This window comes from Sturnus vulgaris, chromosome 1 (genome assembly GCF_052056855.1).
Source record: "Sturnus vulgaris isolate bStuVul1 chromosome 1, bStuVul1.hap1, whole genome shotgun sequence".
Classification (NCBI taxonomy): Eukaryota; Metazoa; Chordata; class Aves; order Passeriformes; family Sturnidae; genus Sturnus; species Sturnus vulgaris.
The window spans coordinates 92,893,432-92,908,586 of record NC_142243.1 but is presented as its reverse complement, the minus strand read 5'-3'; the positions used below and the strand labels follow the sequence as shown (position 1 = coordinate 92,908,586).

Here is a 15,155-nt window from a genome sequence, read left to right as displayed (position 1 = left end):
CCATCCGTCCATCCATCCATCCATTTCTCATCCTCCTTCCCCCGCTCCCGCTCCCTTCCCGGCGCGCTCCCGCTTGCGTCACGGCGCGCGCCGGCCCCGCCCCTGCGCCCCGCGCGCCGGGGGAAGATGGCGGCGGCCGGGGCGGGCGCGGGGCGGAAGCAGGTGCGGCAGGAGGAGCTGCGGCGCCTCATGAGGGAGAAGCAGCGCCAGAACGCGGGCAAGAAGCGCATCGACTCGCCCTTCGCCAAATATCCTCGGCAGCGGGCTCCCTAGAGCTCGGGGGAGAGGGCTGGAGGGAGGGAGGGGGTCCGCGCCCCACACGGTGCTTCCCTTAACGCGGCCGACACGTACAATAGTCTGGGGCACCTGAGCTGCTCCCTGTGCAACGCGCCCGTGAAGAGCGAGCTGCTGTGGCAGACCCACGTCCTGGGCAAGCAGCACCGGGAGGTGAGCGGCGGCGCGGAGGGTGCGGGGCTCGGCCGGGCTTTGTTGTTGGGGAGCAGCGGGACAGCACTTGGGAAGGGGAGGGACTGGGGAGAGGCCGCACTGCCGGAACGGGGGCCTGGGGTTCGCTGCTCCGGGCTCTGGAAGTGCGGCGGTGGGAGCAGCGGAGCGCCCGCCGGGATGAAAGTGGGAACCAGCCTGGCTGTTCCGCCTGGGTTCTGTTCTCTTAAAGCCTGTGCGGGGATTGAAAAGCCAGCCTTTAAGAAGAGAGTCCTGTGTCTTTCAGGGATCTGCTCATCAGGTGAAGCAGTTCCCACCTCAGCGACAGCTTTTGGCTGTCACTTGTCTGCAGCTTGGACTTGGAAACACCCCCGCCCCTAACCCTCCCCGGGCTTGCTCGGGGACCTGTGAGCTGACAAGTGACAGTTCATGCGGGGTTAAGAAAATACGCTTTTTTTTTTCTTTCTAATTCAGCAGTAAAGATAAAGAACTTGTAAAGCAAGTCAGGGAGTTTGTAACTTGGATGCGACTCAGGTTTTTTGTTTTTATCCTTCAAGTTCTGCTGCTGCTTCTTAGCAAAAACTGAAAGACTGTGTTTAATTTTACAAGTACTCAGGAAAAGACCGAAGTAACGGAGGGGTTCCAGTTCATTGCCTTCATTCAGACTGGATGACTGTGGCAAGGCAGGGTGATGTCTTTCATGCTGTTGAACTGCTGTGCTTTAATTTTAATACATTTAATATTCCTGGATCTTAGAATAAATCTAGCCTTCCTGCTCTTTTCTCCAATGCCTTACTGCTGTCAGTGTCACTGCTCTTAGTCTTTTCTTTCTTACTGGTACAGCCTCCCTCGTGTGAGTGACAGTTCCTCTTCCTCCATGTCACATCATTCCAGAGGCTGACAGAAACACTGGTCTTTGTTTTGGTACCTGTGGTGTCTGTTTTAGTGATCTTGTTCTAGAGACGTATTAGCTCACTTTGATGAGCTGTTGTAAAAGCTCTGTATTTTAAGCTGCAATCCAGAAGCTGCTGCTAGTAATGCGTCCTGAATTTTTATTTCTTTACAGAGAGTTGCAGAATTAAAAGGCACAAAGCAGACGGCCACTGGCTCAGTTGCTGGCACATCATCTCATCCTGTCAAGAGAAAAACAGTTGAGACGGAAAATACAGACCTAAAGAGAGTAAAAGGTAATGAGAGAGAAATGCTTGCCAGAATCCATCCATTTTACATCTTGAATGGCTTTGGTTTGTTTTGTTCCTGTGGAAGTGAGTATGAATACAGCAGACTGTTGAGTTACTGTCAGCCTGTTGCTGCTGAAGAGGGAAAAAGTTTGCTTGCTCTTTCTCTGTGACTTCTGTGTCAGGAGAAAACTGTGTTTTTGGAAGTTTACCTGGTTTTCTTCTGGGTTATTGGGTTAAATTAGATCATGGAACTGTGGGCTTGGCCCAAATAGATCAAGAAGTAGGGTAAATTAAGCAGTAGGAGCACTTGCCTAGGAGTGGTGTTACTCCTTTTCAGTGGGATCAAGTCACTGGTTTTCCTCAAATCATGTACCAAAGTTCTTGCCAAATGAAAAACGGTGAATTTTTCCCTTGGTGCTGCCAGACATGTAAATATATGAGATATGTTAAATACACATGCATCTGGGGATTTGGTGCTTTCATAGAAGTCTTAGGGATGTTTGTTTTAAAAGCGTGGATTTTAAGAAGTGACTCTTGGCTGTTGTACAGGTACAGACGAAAAGCCACACACGTCTTCGTCGGGGTAAGTAGATCTTGTTATTACATACAAATTCTTTTCTAACTACCAGTGGCTGCATTCTCACCCAGCTCTTCCTTGTCTCTGCTTCCTAGACAAGGGCAAAGGTTCAGAGTCAGCAGATCCCTGCTTCTGCTCATTCTCTGACAAGAGTTGTATATTCCTGAACATGGCAGCATCTTCCTGGGTGGAGATAATTGTATCAACTCTTACGACTGTCTGAGAAAACAGGAATTCTTTTACTGTCACTGACAGACTTTAAAGGAGTGACATGTGGTGCTATTACACAGTTTGAACATAACTAGATTGTAGCATGTACTCTAATAATGCCGACATCCTACAGAAGAGGTGGCAGTCTGAAATTAAGACAAATTTTGAATGTGTAATTATATGATATTTATTAACAAAAACTAACAAATGACAGATCTTTATTAGGATGATGTCACCTAAAATTCATGTGGGTGCATATACTGCAGTTGAACTTGTACAAATATAGGACTGTATTTGACTTAAAGGGGTTGGGTTAAGCATCTCAACTGCCCCTAAAAAATTTCTGATGGTATTTGGACATCTTTGCAGGGTTGGCAGATGTCAGGTGACACCTGTGGGTCTCCTATCACAGGATAAATTACTATCTTGCATAGGTACCACATGCTGTTTCCTTGTAGGAATTTGAATTTGTGTGCACAATTAACACTTGAGAGGTTTGTCCGTTTTTTAACTTATTGGTATGATTAGTTTAAAATATAACATGGAAAAATGTTTGGCTTGCAGGCTGCAGCTATTCAGCAAATCTATGTTTTCTCATTGCTGAGCCTGTGTGGCTGTTCTAAATTGCAGTCCTGGACAGCAGTAGGTACCCAAAATAGGTAGCAAAATACTTAGTAGGTGGAAAAAGAATATTTAACTACCATTCCAATTTGCTACAGGCTATTTTTATTAATGTTTCTGATAGGAATATGGAAATAGAGAAATGGATCTAAAATGTGTTTTTAGAATTAACCTGGGCATTTCTGGGGAACTTAAAATGAGAGCCCCAAGTGTGTGCTGCCTTCAGACAGTGGCTGTGTTGGCAGCTGTGCAGTTCGGGGCATTGCTCAGTATCTCACAGCCTGTATTGCTCACAGAGGGACTGGGCTGCTGGTGCTGTACTGGAGTCATTGGTGTGAAGTTTCAAACAGTTGTGTTGTGGGCTCTTTACCAGGCTGCCAGCAGATTTTTTTGATGAAGCAGAGCAAGACAGCGCCAGTGTACAGCTTTCCAAGGGCCCAGGTCCCAGTTTATTGTCAGGGAATTATGATGACGACGATGATGATGAAGAGGAGGAACAAGAACAGTCAAGCAAATCTTTTGTCGTGCATAAAACTGAAATTCCACCTCCAACTCAAGAAGCAATAGCTAATTCTCTGCCTGCAGGTAATGCTGACTGAAATAGGAATTGATTCTGTAAGGAGAACCTGTGATTTAACTGATGATGAAAGGTTTTTATTTTATTTTTCTAATTATTGCCGTTAGGTGATGGGTAATTAGGTGGTGGTGAGGGTGTGTAATACTGGAAGAAGAGATAAACTGTCAAAGAATCTCCTGTTATTGTGTGGCCGGTGCTTATTATTTATGTTCTAGTTGCTTGAGGCTGCCAAGGGAAGTAACATCTGGCTGTTCTTCCCTTGATTCAGTAAGGTACTAACTGAAATTCCTGTCTAGTAGGAATTTTAGGAAATGCCTGAACAGCTGTTCTTTTTGTCACAGACTTCTGTCCTTTCCTATAGACTTTTTTGACACCAATACACCAGCTGCTCCTATAGTTTCCCATTCAGGATCCATACAGAAAGCTGAGATACAAGAGAAGGTAGTCGAAAGGTAAGCAGTCAAATCAAACATTGATAGTCTTAAGAATTGTAAATAGGCATTTATCTTCCAGGAAATAGAGACTGTGATCACTTAGAAATCTGAACTTATTGTTAGGTTGCATTCAGAATAGTTTGTATATATGTCAGCCTCAGGCATTATTTCAGACAGATGTCTTGCAGCCTAGAGATAGGAGAAAAGATGGAGCAAGGTCATACAGAGTCTGTTTGACATCTCTTTGCAGATTTTAACACAGGGTTAACTGTGGGAGCTTAATGTCAACTGCTGCTTTCCACTGTTTAAAGGAAACTGCTTTTCTGTGGTAATGGTTCAGCTCACTTGAGCACTCCTTTAGACAGTGCTTTAGTCTTTCAGAAGTAGCAACTATGCTGTTACAATGTTTGGGTGCTCAGCACACTGAAAAGAATAGTTTAAGAAGCATAAGCTCCAGCTCTTGTTTTATCAGTGAGATTGAAACCTTTCTGTGCAGTTCCTGAAGGAGTTACTGAAGTGAGGAAACACAAGCTGAAGGAGGAGGTTTTGATGGTTGTAGATAAAACTAAGGGCTTAAAAAACTTGCTGTGTTTCTACATACTTAGACAAAGGAGTATGAATTTCATTCTTGACTCTTTTTAACTCTGCAATAAAGCAGATTGTAAATGGTTAACTTGGGCTAATAGTAATCAAATATTTCAGGAAAGAAAACACTGCTGAAGCTTTGCCAGAAGGTTTCTTCGATGATCCTGAAGTGGATGCAAAAGTAAGTGATCTTCCCGTTTTATGCCACTGGATTTGTTTCTGCCAGTTGTAATGATTTTCTGAGTAGTAAGGATGCTTTTCCAGGTAGTCAGTCATACTGGCATATAAGAAGATGACTGAACTATTTAGAGTAGAATAGACTCTTTCAGTTGGAAGTGACCTATAATAATCATCTAGTCCAACTGCCTGAAAACTTCAGGGCTGAACAGAAGCTAAAAGTTATTATCAGGGACATTGTCCAAATGCCTTTTGAGCACAGACAGGCTTGGGGCATTGGCCACCTCTCCAGGGAACCTGTTCCACTGCTTGCCCACCCTCTTGGTAAAGAAATGCCCAGTCGGAATCTCCCCTGGTGCAGCTTTTAACATTCATTCTGTGTGGATTAGAAGACATGGAAAGGGATGGAGGTGGGCAGGAAGAGCTTGTTAAAATCATCTCTTGGAAAGTATTTTTGATTAAGGTTCCTCTGTGGCTCTTAAAGAAATGTCATTTGTTGGTTGGAACACTTGGGATTTGGACAATCTACCTTTATTTCTGTGAGTTGTCCCAGGAAAAGCAGTTCACTTAATTTGTACATTCAATTTTGCTTTGGAATTGGGGATATAAGTCCTTTGTGAGATCATGCTGAAAAGTGTTGAGTTACTGTGTGACTGATAGGGTGCATCCTGTTGGAATGAAAATAGCTCCATTATGGCAAACAGTGTCATCTGTGGTACTGGTTACACCACAAGAGTGAACTTGGTCTTCAGCCCTTGTCTTTTACCACTTTGGGGGTTTATGATGCTCAGAAAAGAAAAGAAATGTGGGCATTCACCTTGTTTCTCAAAAAAACCCCACAACTAAAAATCTTGAAATTGTGATCAAAAACATTCCTACTTCCTTCAGCTTGCACAGTGCCACATGATGACCAAAATAAATACTGGTATTTGAAAAATAAGCCTTTTTTTGTTTTGTTTTGTAAAATTTGCCAGAGATTTGGTGGCTTTCTTGCTTTCTTTATTGAAATACAGTGCTGTAGGCTTAAGTCTTTTTTTATTTTCTTGGAGTATATTTCCCTGTTCACACAGTGGAAGGCTGCTGGTGTATTTAAATGGCATTGTGAAGCCAAGCCATAAGATCTAGTTTGGAGACCTTCCAAATAATGCTTCTTCATGTTAAGTTAGTCCCACTGGCCCAGCTAACAAGCCTAGGTGTTTTACTTGCTCTGGCCAGACTCTTTTGGCACTACTCATGTCTATGTGTTGCCACTCTGAATAGTTTTGAATAATAATACTTCGAATACTGAAATAGGTAGCTGAAAAAGCCATGCTTTGGCTGTTTCATGGGGTTTTTTTTGTTTGCTTTTGTTTTTTTGTGTCTAAGTGAAGTATTAAATTTTTCAAATACTTAGTTTCATTATAAGCACAGGAATACCTAGGAGGCAAAGGAGAATCTGCTTAGATCTGTGAGGATACTGGTTAGTGAGCTTTGTTCCTTTGTTCTGGTTCTTGCCTCCACTGATAAATTTACAAGTGGTTACTTGTTCCAATCAGCTCTTCCTTGAATTGCTTGCAGAGGCTCAGCCTTTTCTGAGTGTAACTAAAACTCAGAGGAAGGAAAATGTTTGTGACATCACTTATACTGAGGTGGCTGTGGTGGTTCTGTGTTGGAATCATACACAAAATACTTATTTTAAGAATTAACTGGGCATTTGAAAGGGAGATCATGGGCGTGAAAAATGCTTGTTATTTGCGTCAGGTATTTGTAAAGCATATAAATTCTGGATTAGATAAATATTTCAAGAAAAAATAATTAACTTTAGCGTTTAAATTTATTGTAAGAAATACAAATAATTATGAATTACAAAAGACAACCACAATGCATAATAACACAGTACATACACATATGATAGAAATAATAACAGAACAGAAAAATGAAATGATGACTATTACTTTCCAGTATGAGTTTGCTTGGAAGCTTCTAATTTATTCTATAAACTTAATTCATACTACTTGATTTTGTATAATCACTCAGGAACAAAATTTAATCACTCAGGAACAAAATGCACCAAACTGTTGTCTTTACTAAGATGATGACTGACATATCACCAGAAGAGCAGAATGAATAAAGGGAAAATAAAACTAATGCAAAAAAATGGTGTCATGACTTACTATGTTCAAACTGCTTAGTTCTCCTAGCTATATAATTTCTACCCAGTCCTGAGTCAGGCATAATCTGTCCTCTAAAATACATTATATGCCACATCTTCCAGTCTTGAATTGTGGAAGTTTCAATTACACAGGTAGACTATCTTGTTTATTTATTTGCATTAAAAGCACAATCTGGCTTTGATTACCTCGGCTGTAGATCTTAAAACACATTCTTACCACTACTACTTTTTCAGACTTCATGTCTTAGTACTAAATGCCATCTACCACAGAATAAAAAGCTTTGCATGTCATTAAAATTGGTTTGTAGCTGTACAGTTTTTTCTGCTAGCCAACAAAATTAGACTAGATTTGAAATACAGTCAGGCTACCTAACACCAGCAGACTAGTGACTGAAAAGTTTGATATTTTATGTTATGCCAAAGGCAAACAATTCACTGCTTTTTGGCTTGTGAAATGGCTACTTATGCAATTGTACAGGCAGCTTACAGAAGAATTTAATAGTTATCACCTGACACAGTGAAATGACAGACCATCAAACTCACTTTTGTTACTCCAGACATTCCACACCAGCCACTTTTAGTCAATAATTATTCTTTAATGCTGCAGTCACGGATGATGTTTTAATCCAGGAGCAGAGTCAGATTTTTCTTCCGAAACCATTGTGCAGCTGCACTCTCTCAGTCATATCCATTACTTAAACTGATGTGCATCAACCAGACTTTTCTGATAATACAGTATAATTTTTCCTGTTTCTCCTGTTTTTTTCTACAGTGCCCCAAAGAGTCATTAGACTTAAATTGTTAATTTATAAATTTTCATGTTCCTTAGGTGAGAAAAGTTGATGCTCCAAAGGATCAGATGGACAAAGAATGGGATGAATTTCAAAAGGCAATGCGACAGGTCAACACAGTAAGTAATGGAATCTATATTTATTGATTCTAAATACTATACACAATAAGGAAAACAACAGTTTCATGCAGCTCTGCAGAATGGCTGACATCTGTATTTGTCAGCTGTTTGTTTCAATGCAGTATGTGGTTAAATGCACTTTATAAATGAGCAAAGGGTTCCTTGTATTTTCCACTTAAAGGAAATTAAGTTGAAAACTTAATCAAGATCCAGTCATATGTATCTAGTTACATTTGTTACACTGTATTTTATTTAAATACTATTTAGCTAACATATACCTCAGATCAGTGTCCTGTATCCAAACAGGACACAATCCTAGGCTCTTCTTTAGATCTATAGTCATATTTTAACTTTTAAAAACAGTACCTATTTTTCTGTCTTTTAGAAAAAGTATCTATAAAGTGTAGGTAACCCAGATTTCATGTTTAATTTAAATATACTGGAAAGGAACTCCAAAATCTGGGAAAGTGACAAAAGAGTTTTGAGACACGTAAATTGGCCACAGTTTTTCTGTACTTCCATTTTTCACTCTTTACTGTTGCATGGAAAGTCTTCCTGTAGCAGGTGTTTATCTGCCCTTGTGTACAATATAAAACTGTACTACAGATTGCCTGGTGTTTTCAGTCTTCCCCTAGAGTATTTACTATCCTTTTAATTATTTTAATTGTAAATAGTTACTCATATGTCAACTGCTGAGAAAAGTGGTGCAGAAAAATGTATCATTGCTCATTTTAAAGCAGTCAGCACTATAAACAGAGCGAATGTTCATACAAAAGCGGTGGTGGATACATTTTGCTAGCATAAGCCATTCAGATAATTCTTCAGCTTAGGAGGAATCTTCTCAGTTATGCGTGGACCATTGATTGCATAGCATCTCCCAGACATTCAGATTTGAGAAAGTATATGCTGAAAAAAATAACAGGTTAGAAACACTTCGGGATCTAGTGGGAATATTTAAACAGTATGTTCAATAACTGGTGTGTATTTAAGTCCCAAGCACTGGGATAGAGCTCCCGTTTCAGCCTTAGACTGTGGGGGTGTGTGTGCAGTTTGTTTATGCTCAGGTTCAAATCCTAGTGTATTGAAAATTTCCAAAGATTAACCCCAAAGCAGCCAAACTACTTTTGATTTTAAGAAAAAGCATTTCCATTTCAAATTAAACCAGACCTTTTTTTTCTGTATTTGCCCTTGTGAAGATGGGAATATACACAGAGGAGACTGACTTGAGGTAGAGGGGAGCAGGGGAGGACACAGACATTGTAAAGGAGCAGAAGTGGAATTCAGGATGAAGGTGAATTTTTTTTTCTGGTTTAGATTTCAGAAGCAATAGTGGCAGAAGATGATGAGGAGGGACGACTAGATCGCCAGATTGGAGAAATTGATGAGCAGATGTAAGTAGATCAATTTTTCCTCAAATTCTCTGTTCTCTAGCAGTAATGAATTGCTCTTTGACTAATGTGATAAAAATACTTTTAATCTTCGATACTACCTTTCATTAATCATCTGAGTATTTAAAGGACAGACTCCCTCAAAATGCAGAATGATACCTAATAAAGACATGGATTCTGGTACAAAGCTATGTAGCTTTCTCCAAAGAGAGAATGCACTGGAATCACTGAAAATGCACAAGGCAAATTCTTGGAACAAACTGTCCCTCTTCCCCTGTCAAATGTCTTAGTTTCTACTTCCCTGGGAATTTTGATTGATGTAGAATTTATGTGAACATTTTTAAGAAACCTTTCCTGTACTGAAAATGTCCTGTCCTGTGGCAAATGCTCTTTGATTCCAGTGGAAGGTTACTTAAACGTTTTTGTGGAGTGATGCACTTCATTACATTAAGTGGTTTGTTTCATTTTGTTTTGCTGAAAGGGTGACTGTGGTGTTGGATATGCATTGGTTTAAATTCAAGTAACCTGAATTCAGCTCAGTGGAACAGTTCATTACCATTTTCGTGTAGCTCAACACACTGATATTAACAGTGATAATGGCAATTGCAGTGACTGAAAAGAAAGAGAGGCAACAAAAAGAAGACACTAGAAATTAAAGCAACACTTCAACCATCTGGGCAGATTTAGATGCTGCACATAATCAGTGTATGGTAACAACAGCATTGGGTTCCAACTGAACTTTGTTATTACAGGAATGTCTTTTAACAGTGTTCATGTAATTCTGGAGAGGGCTTGAGCTAAGCCTGCCTCTCTTAGAGGATTTATTTTTCTCACTAGCTAAGGCTCTTGTAAGTACCTAGAACCAAATTAAGAAATTTATAGAGTATTTCAAGTTTGTTACTGTAATTATTTTTCCCCAGAATAAAAGTTCCAAATAGATTTTTGAAGACTTTTTATAACTTCTGACTTCTGAGTGTATTCAAATGCAAGTTGAAAATTAAATAAATTCCTTGGCCTTCAAATCTTCAGCCTGTAAGAATCATATTGGTGATATGCTGGGGGAAACAGGATCCAGATAGTAACCCCTCCATGTTGACCCTTCTGAGCAAATAAGAATGAAAGGGGCAAAGGTGATTTTACATCAGGCTGGTACTACTTGGCATTTTCAAAAAAATACCCTGTTTAAAATGGCTAGAACATTTATAAAACACAATTCAAGGACAGAACTTTTTAAGTAAATGGAAACCTGAAGCTTTTGGATTATGTTTCCTTAAAATGTTCTGTTACAGCACAGAGGAAGCAGATAAAGAATCTGAACACTTTGTGCTGCTTTTATTTTCAGAGATGCCACCAGTAAGTTACCAAAATTAATAATTGATGTCACACCTATCTCTCATGAAAACCATAAATTGAGCAAAGAATGGCTCCTTCTTGAGTGGAAGTGGATATTGGTTCTGTGCTTTTTGAAAAACGGTTTGTGACTGTAATGCAGTTCCTTAAGTATTTGGATTGGATCTCATTGCTAGAGAACTGATCACACCTCTCTTCTCCTTGGTCTGTTTTCATTTGGTGAACACTGAGAAGGTGCACTAGCATCGTCAAAGGTTATTTCTTTCTCATTGATGGGAAGCTGTAAAGTTTCTTTATCCAAAGTTGTAGAAACAAAATCCAGCACTGAAGATGATCAAATTAATAGGGAAAGGCTCCAAATATTAACAGGTGTTTCACTTTCCAACAGTGAATGCTACCGCCGTGTCGAGCTTTTGCGGAACCGCCAGGACGAGATGAAGGAGAAATTAAAGGAAGCCATGAGATTAAGAGCAGCACAAGAGAAAGAGGAGGAGGATGTTGGTAGTGAAGATGAAGAAGAGCTGCAGGATTTGCTGTCACAAGACTGGAGGGTGAAAGGGGCTTTGTTGTAGCATTTCTGCAACATGCTTGATACTCTTTTTATCTGTGGTCTTACTTTCATTGTTAGAAGGGAGATTATCTTGTTAAATATTTATTTAAAGAGGATTGTGAGGTAAAGAGCCAAGCTTATTAAAAAAATTTGTAGATCTACAGTGGTGTATTACTTGTTGTAAAAACTGTATATTGCAAATATTTTACAATACTGAATGGACCTTTCCTATTAAAATGACTGGTTTCCTACCAGAAGTATTTTAATGGGATTAATAAATCTGTAAAGAATCTCTAGGCTTTTGGAAGCATTAGCTCAGTTTGACAATTTTTAGACTTGGCTTATTGTCTAAAGAAGTGCATAATCTACAAAGTTTTCCTAGACTGGGAGTTTAGGGAAGGGAAAATATTATTAAGCATTTATGTTTTCTTAAAATTTGTAGGTGCCCTTCTGTCCATTGCCCCAGCTCCCAATAAAATTGTACATTTTTTTTCAGGGTCTGTTACAGTTTCTCTGTGTATATAAGGACTAAGCTAAAAAAATGCTGAGCTACAGCTTCTCCACACTGTATATACTGTCATGTGCCACAGCACTCCTGAGTATTTTTCTTCATAGTCTCCTGTTTTGCATAGTGCAGCCATCATGTAGCATACCTCACATTTCTTGAACCAGAGGGATGAGAACACAGTGGTTACATATCTGCATCACTTAATGAAGGGTGACAAAATGCCTGAGAGGAAGGTACTGCATTGGAAACTGAGGAGGTAAAATAATAGCTGCAAATACTGGAAATTTTCTTAAAATACAATCTTAGGCACAGAAAGCATCTAAAATTGATTCTGTTCTGATAAACACAGATTAAGTAAAATCAAGAACAAACAAACTTGACAAGACTGGGACATGGAAAGCAGAAGCTACCTTTGGTAAGTGTCTATTTTTAATTTTTTACTTTTGCAGATCTTCAAATATTTCAAATTTGCTGACGATTATTTAAAATAAGAAGGATATATGGCTTGACTTATACCAAAAAGTAAAGTTGTTAAGAACCGGTTAACTTTTTTTTTAATATTCTAGATTTAAAACTAATGAGATTTTAAAAGGAGAAAGCTAGCTTTGGTCTTATGAAAGCACTCCAGTTACTTGCCTCAGAGATGGTTATCAACCAAGCAATAAAGATTAGAACTAAACTTAGATGTTTGATTTGCCTATTTTCGGGGAAATACTTGATATGGCAGAAGCCCTTTCCTTATAGTGGAGATGCTTTTTTATCACTCCCAATTTCCAGGATCCTTGAGTTCAGCTCTTCCTATTTATAAAGCTGCCAAAATTCAGGCAGTGGCCCTTAGTGGCTTATATTTACTGCATCCATGCATTCCTGCTCACATGTGCTGGCTTACAGCCATTAGTAAGAGTAAGTAGCTGTTGCTGCTAAAATGTCAGATGTGACACTGAGGTCTTACATGAATTAGGACTGTCACTGAGATAGCAACATTCAGAGAGTAGTAAAAAACAGAGTAAGTGTTCAGAGAATATTGAAATAAATAATGAATGTTTGGACAAGTTGGAAAAAACTTAGTTGTACCAAAACTGAAATAAAATGTCTTTGTATAGCATGAAACATTCAAATATCAATGTCTGAGGTGCCTGTCATGCTGCAGTGAAAGATCTCTAGATCCATTTATCCCTGTAAAGAGAACTTCCAGCTGAGAGGTTGGTGCAGTATTAACAGGAATCTTTTTCAAAACAAACCAAAAAACACACCCCCAGTTTCCCTCTGAGAAAAGCTAAGCTTAGTTTCTAATTGTTCTGCTTATCTTTGCTTTTCACTGACCCCACTCACCAAAACACATGGGCTTGTTAACACTGAACTTCAGAATCACTCTGCATTTGGCTTAATATCAGAGAAACAGAGGTAATGAATGTCAGGTTACACTGAGCATCATGGACATACATGTTTTGACTGTATAAAAATGCTAATCTTTGAGTCTATAAATGACACTTTTTGTACATTTTTCTGTAATTTTACTTTCATCTTGCACATAAATCTGCAAGTCCTGGTTTCAACTGTGGATGAGTAGGAAATTAATGGAGCATTAAAACAGTTCAGCTGTTCTAGTCCAGTTGCCCTCATCTTTAGAGGTATCTTGTGGTAAGAAGCTAAAGGCAGTGCATTTAGTTACAGTGCGGGGATCTTGAACGTTCAAATCCAAACCAGTGCAGCCTGTTGTTATTAGGAATAGATGGCAGGAATAAACACTAGATCACTCATCATTCTACTTGTTCTCCTTGCATAACTTGCTGGAAGGGTAAAGATGGACCAGCCAGGGAGTGTGTGCATTGCTGGGGAAGTGACAGCATCCATCCCTCTTGGCTGTGTCTTGTTTAGGAGGTGGTGTTCTTTTCCTTGGGGGAATCTCACAGATCTCCAAATAATGTTGTATCCAAGTTTTTTACAGCTTACTGCATACAACTGTACCTTTCTTGAGCATTTGAAACAAAGCTTTTACAGAGCTTTGTCAAGTTGATGGGAGTGACTTTGTCCCTTGAGACTGACGTGCACTGATGTGCATGTGCTGTTGTGTCAAGACGGCAAGAAATCATCCTGCTTTTTAGCAATGAAAGTAGCACGGCTGTAAGGGAGAAGAGGGAAGTATCCTAACCTCATTTAGTAGTCAAGCTAATTTATTAAGGGAAATAATCTCCTGTATCTTAGAAAAACATAGGGATAATTAGTTTGTCATCTTAAGTATGTCTTCGGTTTTAGAAAACAGTTTTCTATACTTCTGATGAGCTATTCAGCTAGGTTATTAACCAGGGGAAATGATTGTTTTTAAAAATAATGTGCTTCCTTATTTTTCTCATTTATTAACTTCCTTGAATTCTATTTTTAACAATAAAGATTAAATCAATCCTAATAACTAGCTCTGTCAATAGCCACTATTAAAAACGAAATTTTAATTTGAATTAGGAAGACTATTTTAATTCTCTGATCTCCAAGACTTGCAGAAAACTGAAGTATCTGAGTTAGGGAGGAAGACGTTTGTAATCCTTATTTACTCATATAATAATGGAAAGTGTTGTCCAAACTTAAGAACTGTGGAATTTCATGCCACCAGAAAGCAGTTGAGATTCCTGAGCTTGATGGTTTTGGAGCTGGTGACTTCCAGGGGCAGAACATGTGTGCCTGCATGTTTGAAATGGAGTTTGAGGGAGCAGCTTGCCACAGCTACAGCTGCTGGCAGTGAGCTCTCCTCTGGCAAGGCAGGCGGTCACAAATGGTAATTGCTGTCCTAACTTTTCTTCTGCCCTTGAAGAAATAAGCTGCTGCTCTCATGCCTTAGATGTGGAACAAGGTCTGTATTTGATACAGAGAAGTCCAAAAGTGATTGTGCAAAATAATAAACCCAAATAGCAACAAACCAGTGTTCTCATTTGCTAACATTGTTTTTCCTCTACTACAGCATTTAATTTTAATATTTGCTTCAAATTGCAAATACTGATTGAAAAGAACATTAGCTTTGGCCAGGCCGCCTGCCAATAAATTCAGTTTGAGGAGACACAGATTTTGCTTATTACATTCCACTATAATTAGATTCTCTGCATTTTATCATCTTAAAAACTAGTGAGCTAGAAATTATAAAAGCCATATTACTAAAATATTTTCAGCACTTAAAAATACTTTTTTCTTATAATCCATAAAGGTTGCCCTAGAAAATCAGACATTCAGCCTGCATGAATCATGTAAGCAGAAATTCCCTTTTGTTAGGTACCATCAAATGACTTTGACTAATTTGAGTTACTGTCGTAAGACACATGTTGTAAGACATGCTAGTCCTTCTGCATTGATGCAGAAATTGATTTAATCAACATTACTGCATTCCTTCCTGCCACCAAGGAATTAAGTACACCTCAGTGCCAAGAAGGGCAGTGTGTACTTACATCCCTGGAAAGTGTTGCTCAGGCCAAGATATGGAAATTTCAGGTGTGAAGCAGTTTTTC

General features: G+C 39.3%; 2 protein-coding genes across 2 annotated transcripts in view; one reads left to right on the top strand and one right to left on the bottom strand.

Annotated features, from left to right (window-relative positions):
• The first annotated feature begins 104 nt into the window (after positions 1–104).
• On the top strand, positions 105–11,651 carry ZNF830 (zinc finger protein 830). The gene is made up of 10 exons (XM_014880514.2): positions 105–248; positions 348–447; positions 1,511–1,631; positions 2,175–2,208; positions 3,407–3,618; positions 3,972–4,062; positions 4,747–4,810; positions 7,788–7,868; positions 9,183–9,259; positions 10,995–11,651. Exons 1-10 carry the CDS (start codon positions 127–129, stop codon positions 11,176–11,178), a joined length of 1,086 nt encoding a protein of 361 aa, XP_014736000.1. The 5' UTR covers positions 105–126; the 3' UTR covers positions 11,179–11,651.
• The window catches only part of LOC106855662 (poly(rC)-binding protein 3-like), a 501,269-nt gene continuing 492,714 nt past the window's right edge, over positions 6,601–15,155 (bottom strand). The window contains exon 16 of the mRNA XM_088171771.1: positions 6,601–8,774. Coding sequence (XP_088027897.1) covers positions 8,714–8,774 — 61 coding nt within the window. The 3' untranslated portion in view covers positions 6,601–8,713. The remainder of the gene's footprint in view (positions 8,775–15,155) is intronic.

Excerpts from the sequence above, each read along its gene's own strand:
- ZNF830 (XM_014880514.2), top strand. The coding sequence starts at position 127 with ATGGCGGCGGCCGGGGCGGGCGCGGGGCGGAAGCAGGTGCGGCAGGAG. Across the intron at positions 249-347 it reads ATCGACTCGCCCTTCGCCAA|GTACAATAGTCTGGGGCACC; the intron begins ATATCCTCGGCA and ends CGCGGCCGACAC. Across the intron at positions 2,209-3,406 it reads CCACACACGTCTTCGTCGGG|GCTGCCAGCAGATTTTTTTG; the intron begins GTAAGTAGATCT and ends GCTCTTTACCAG.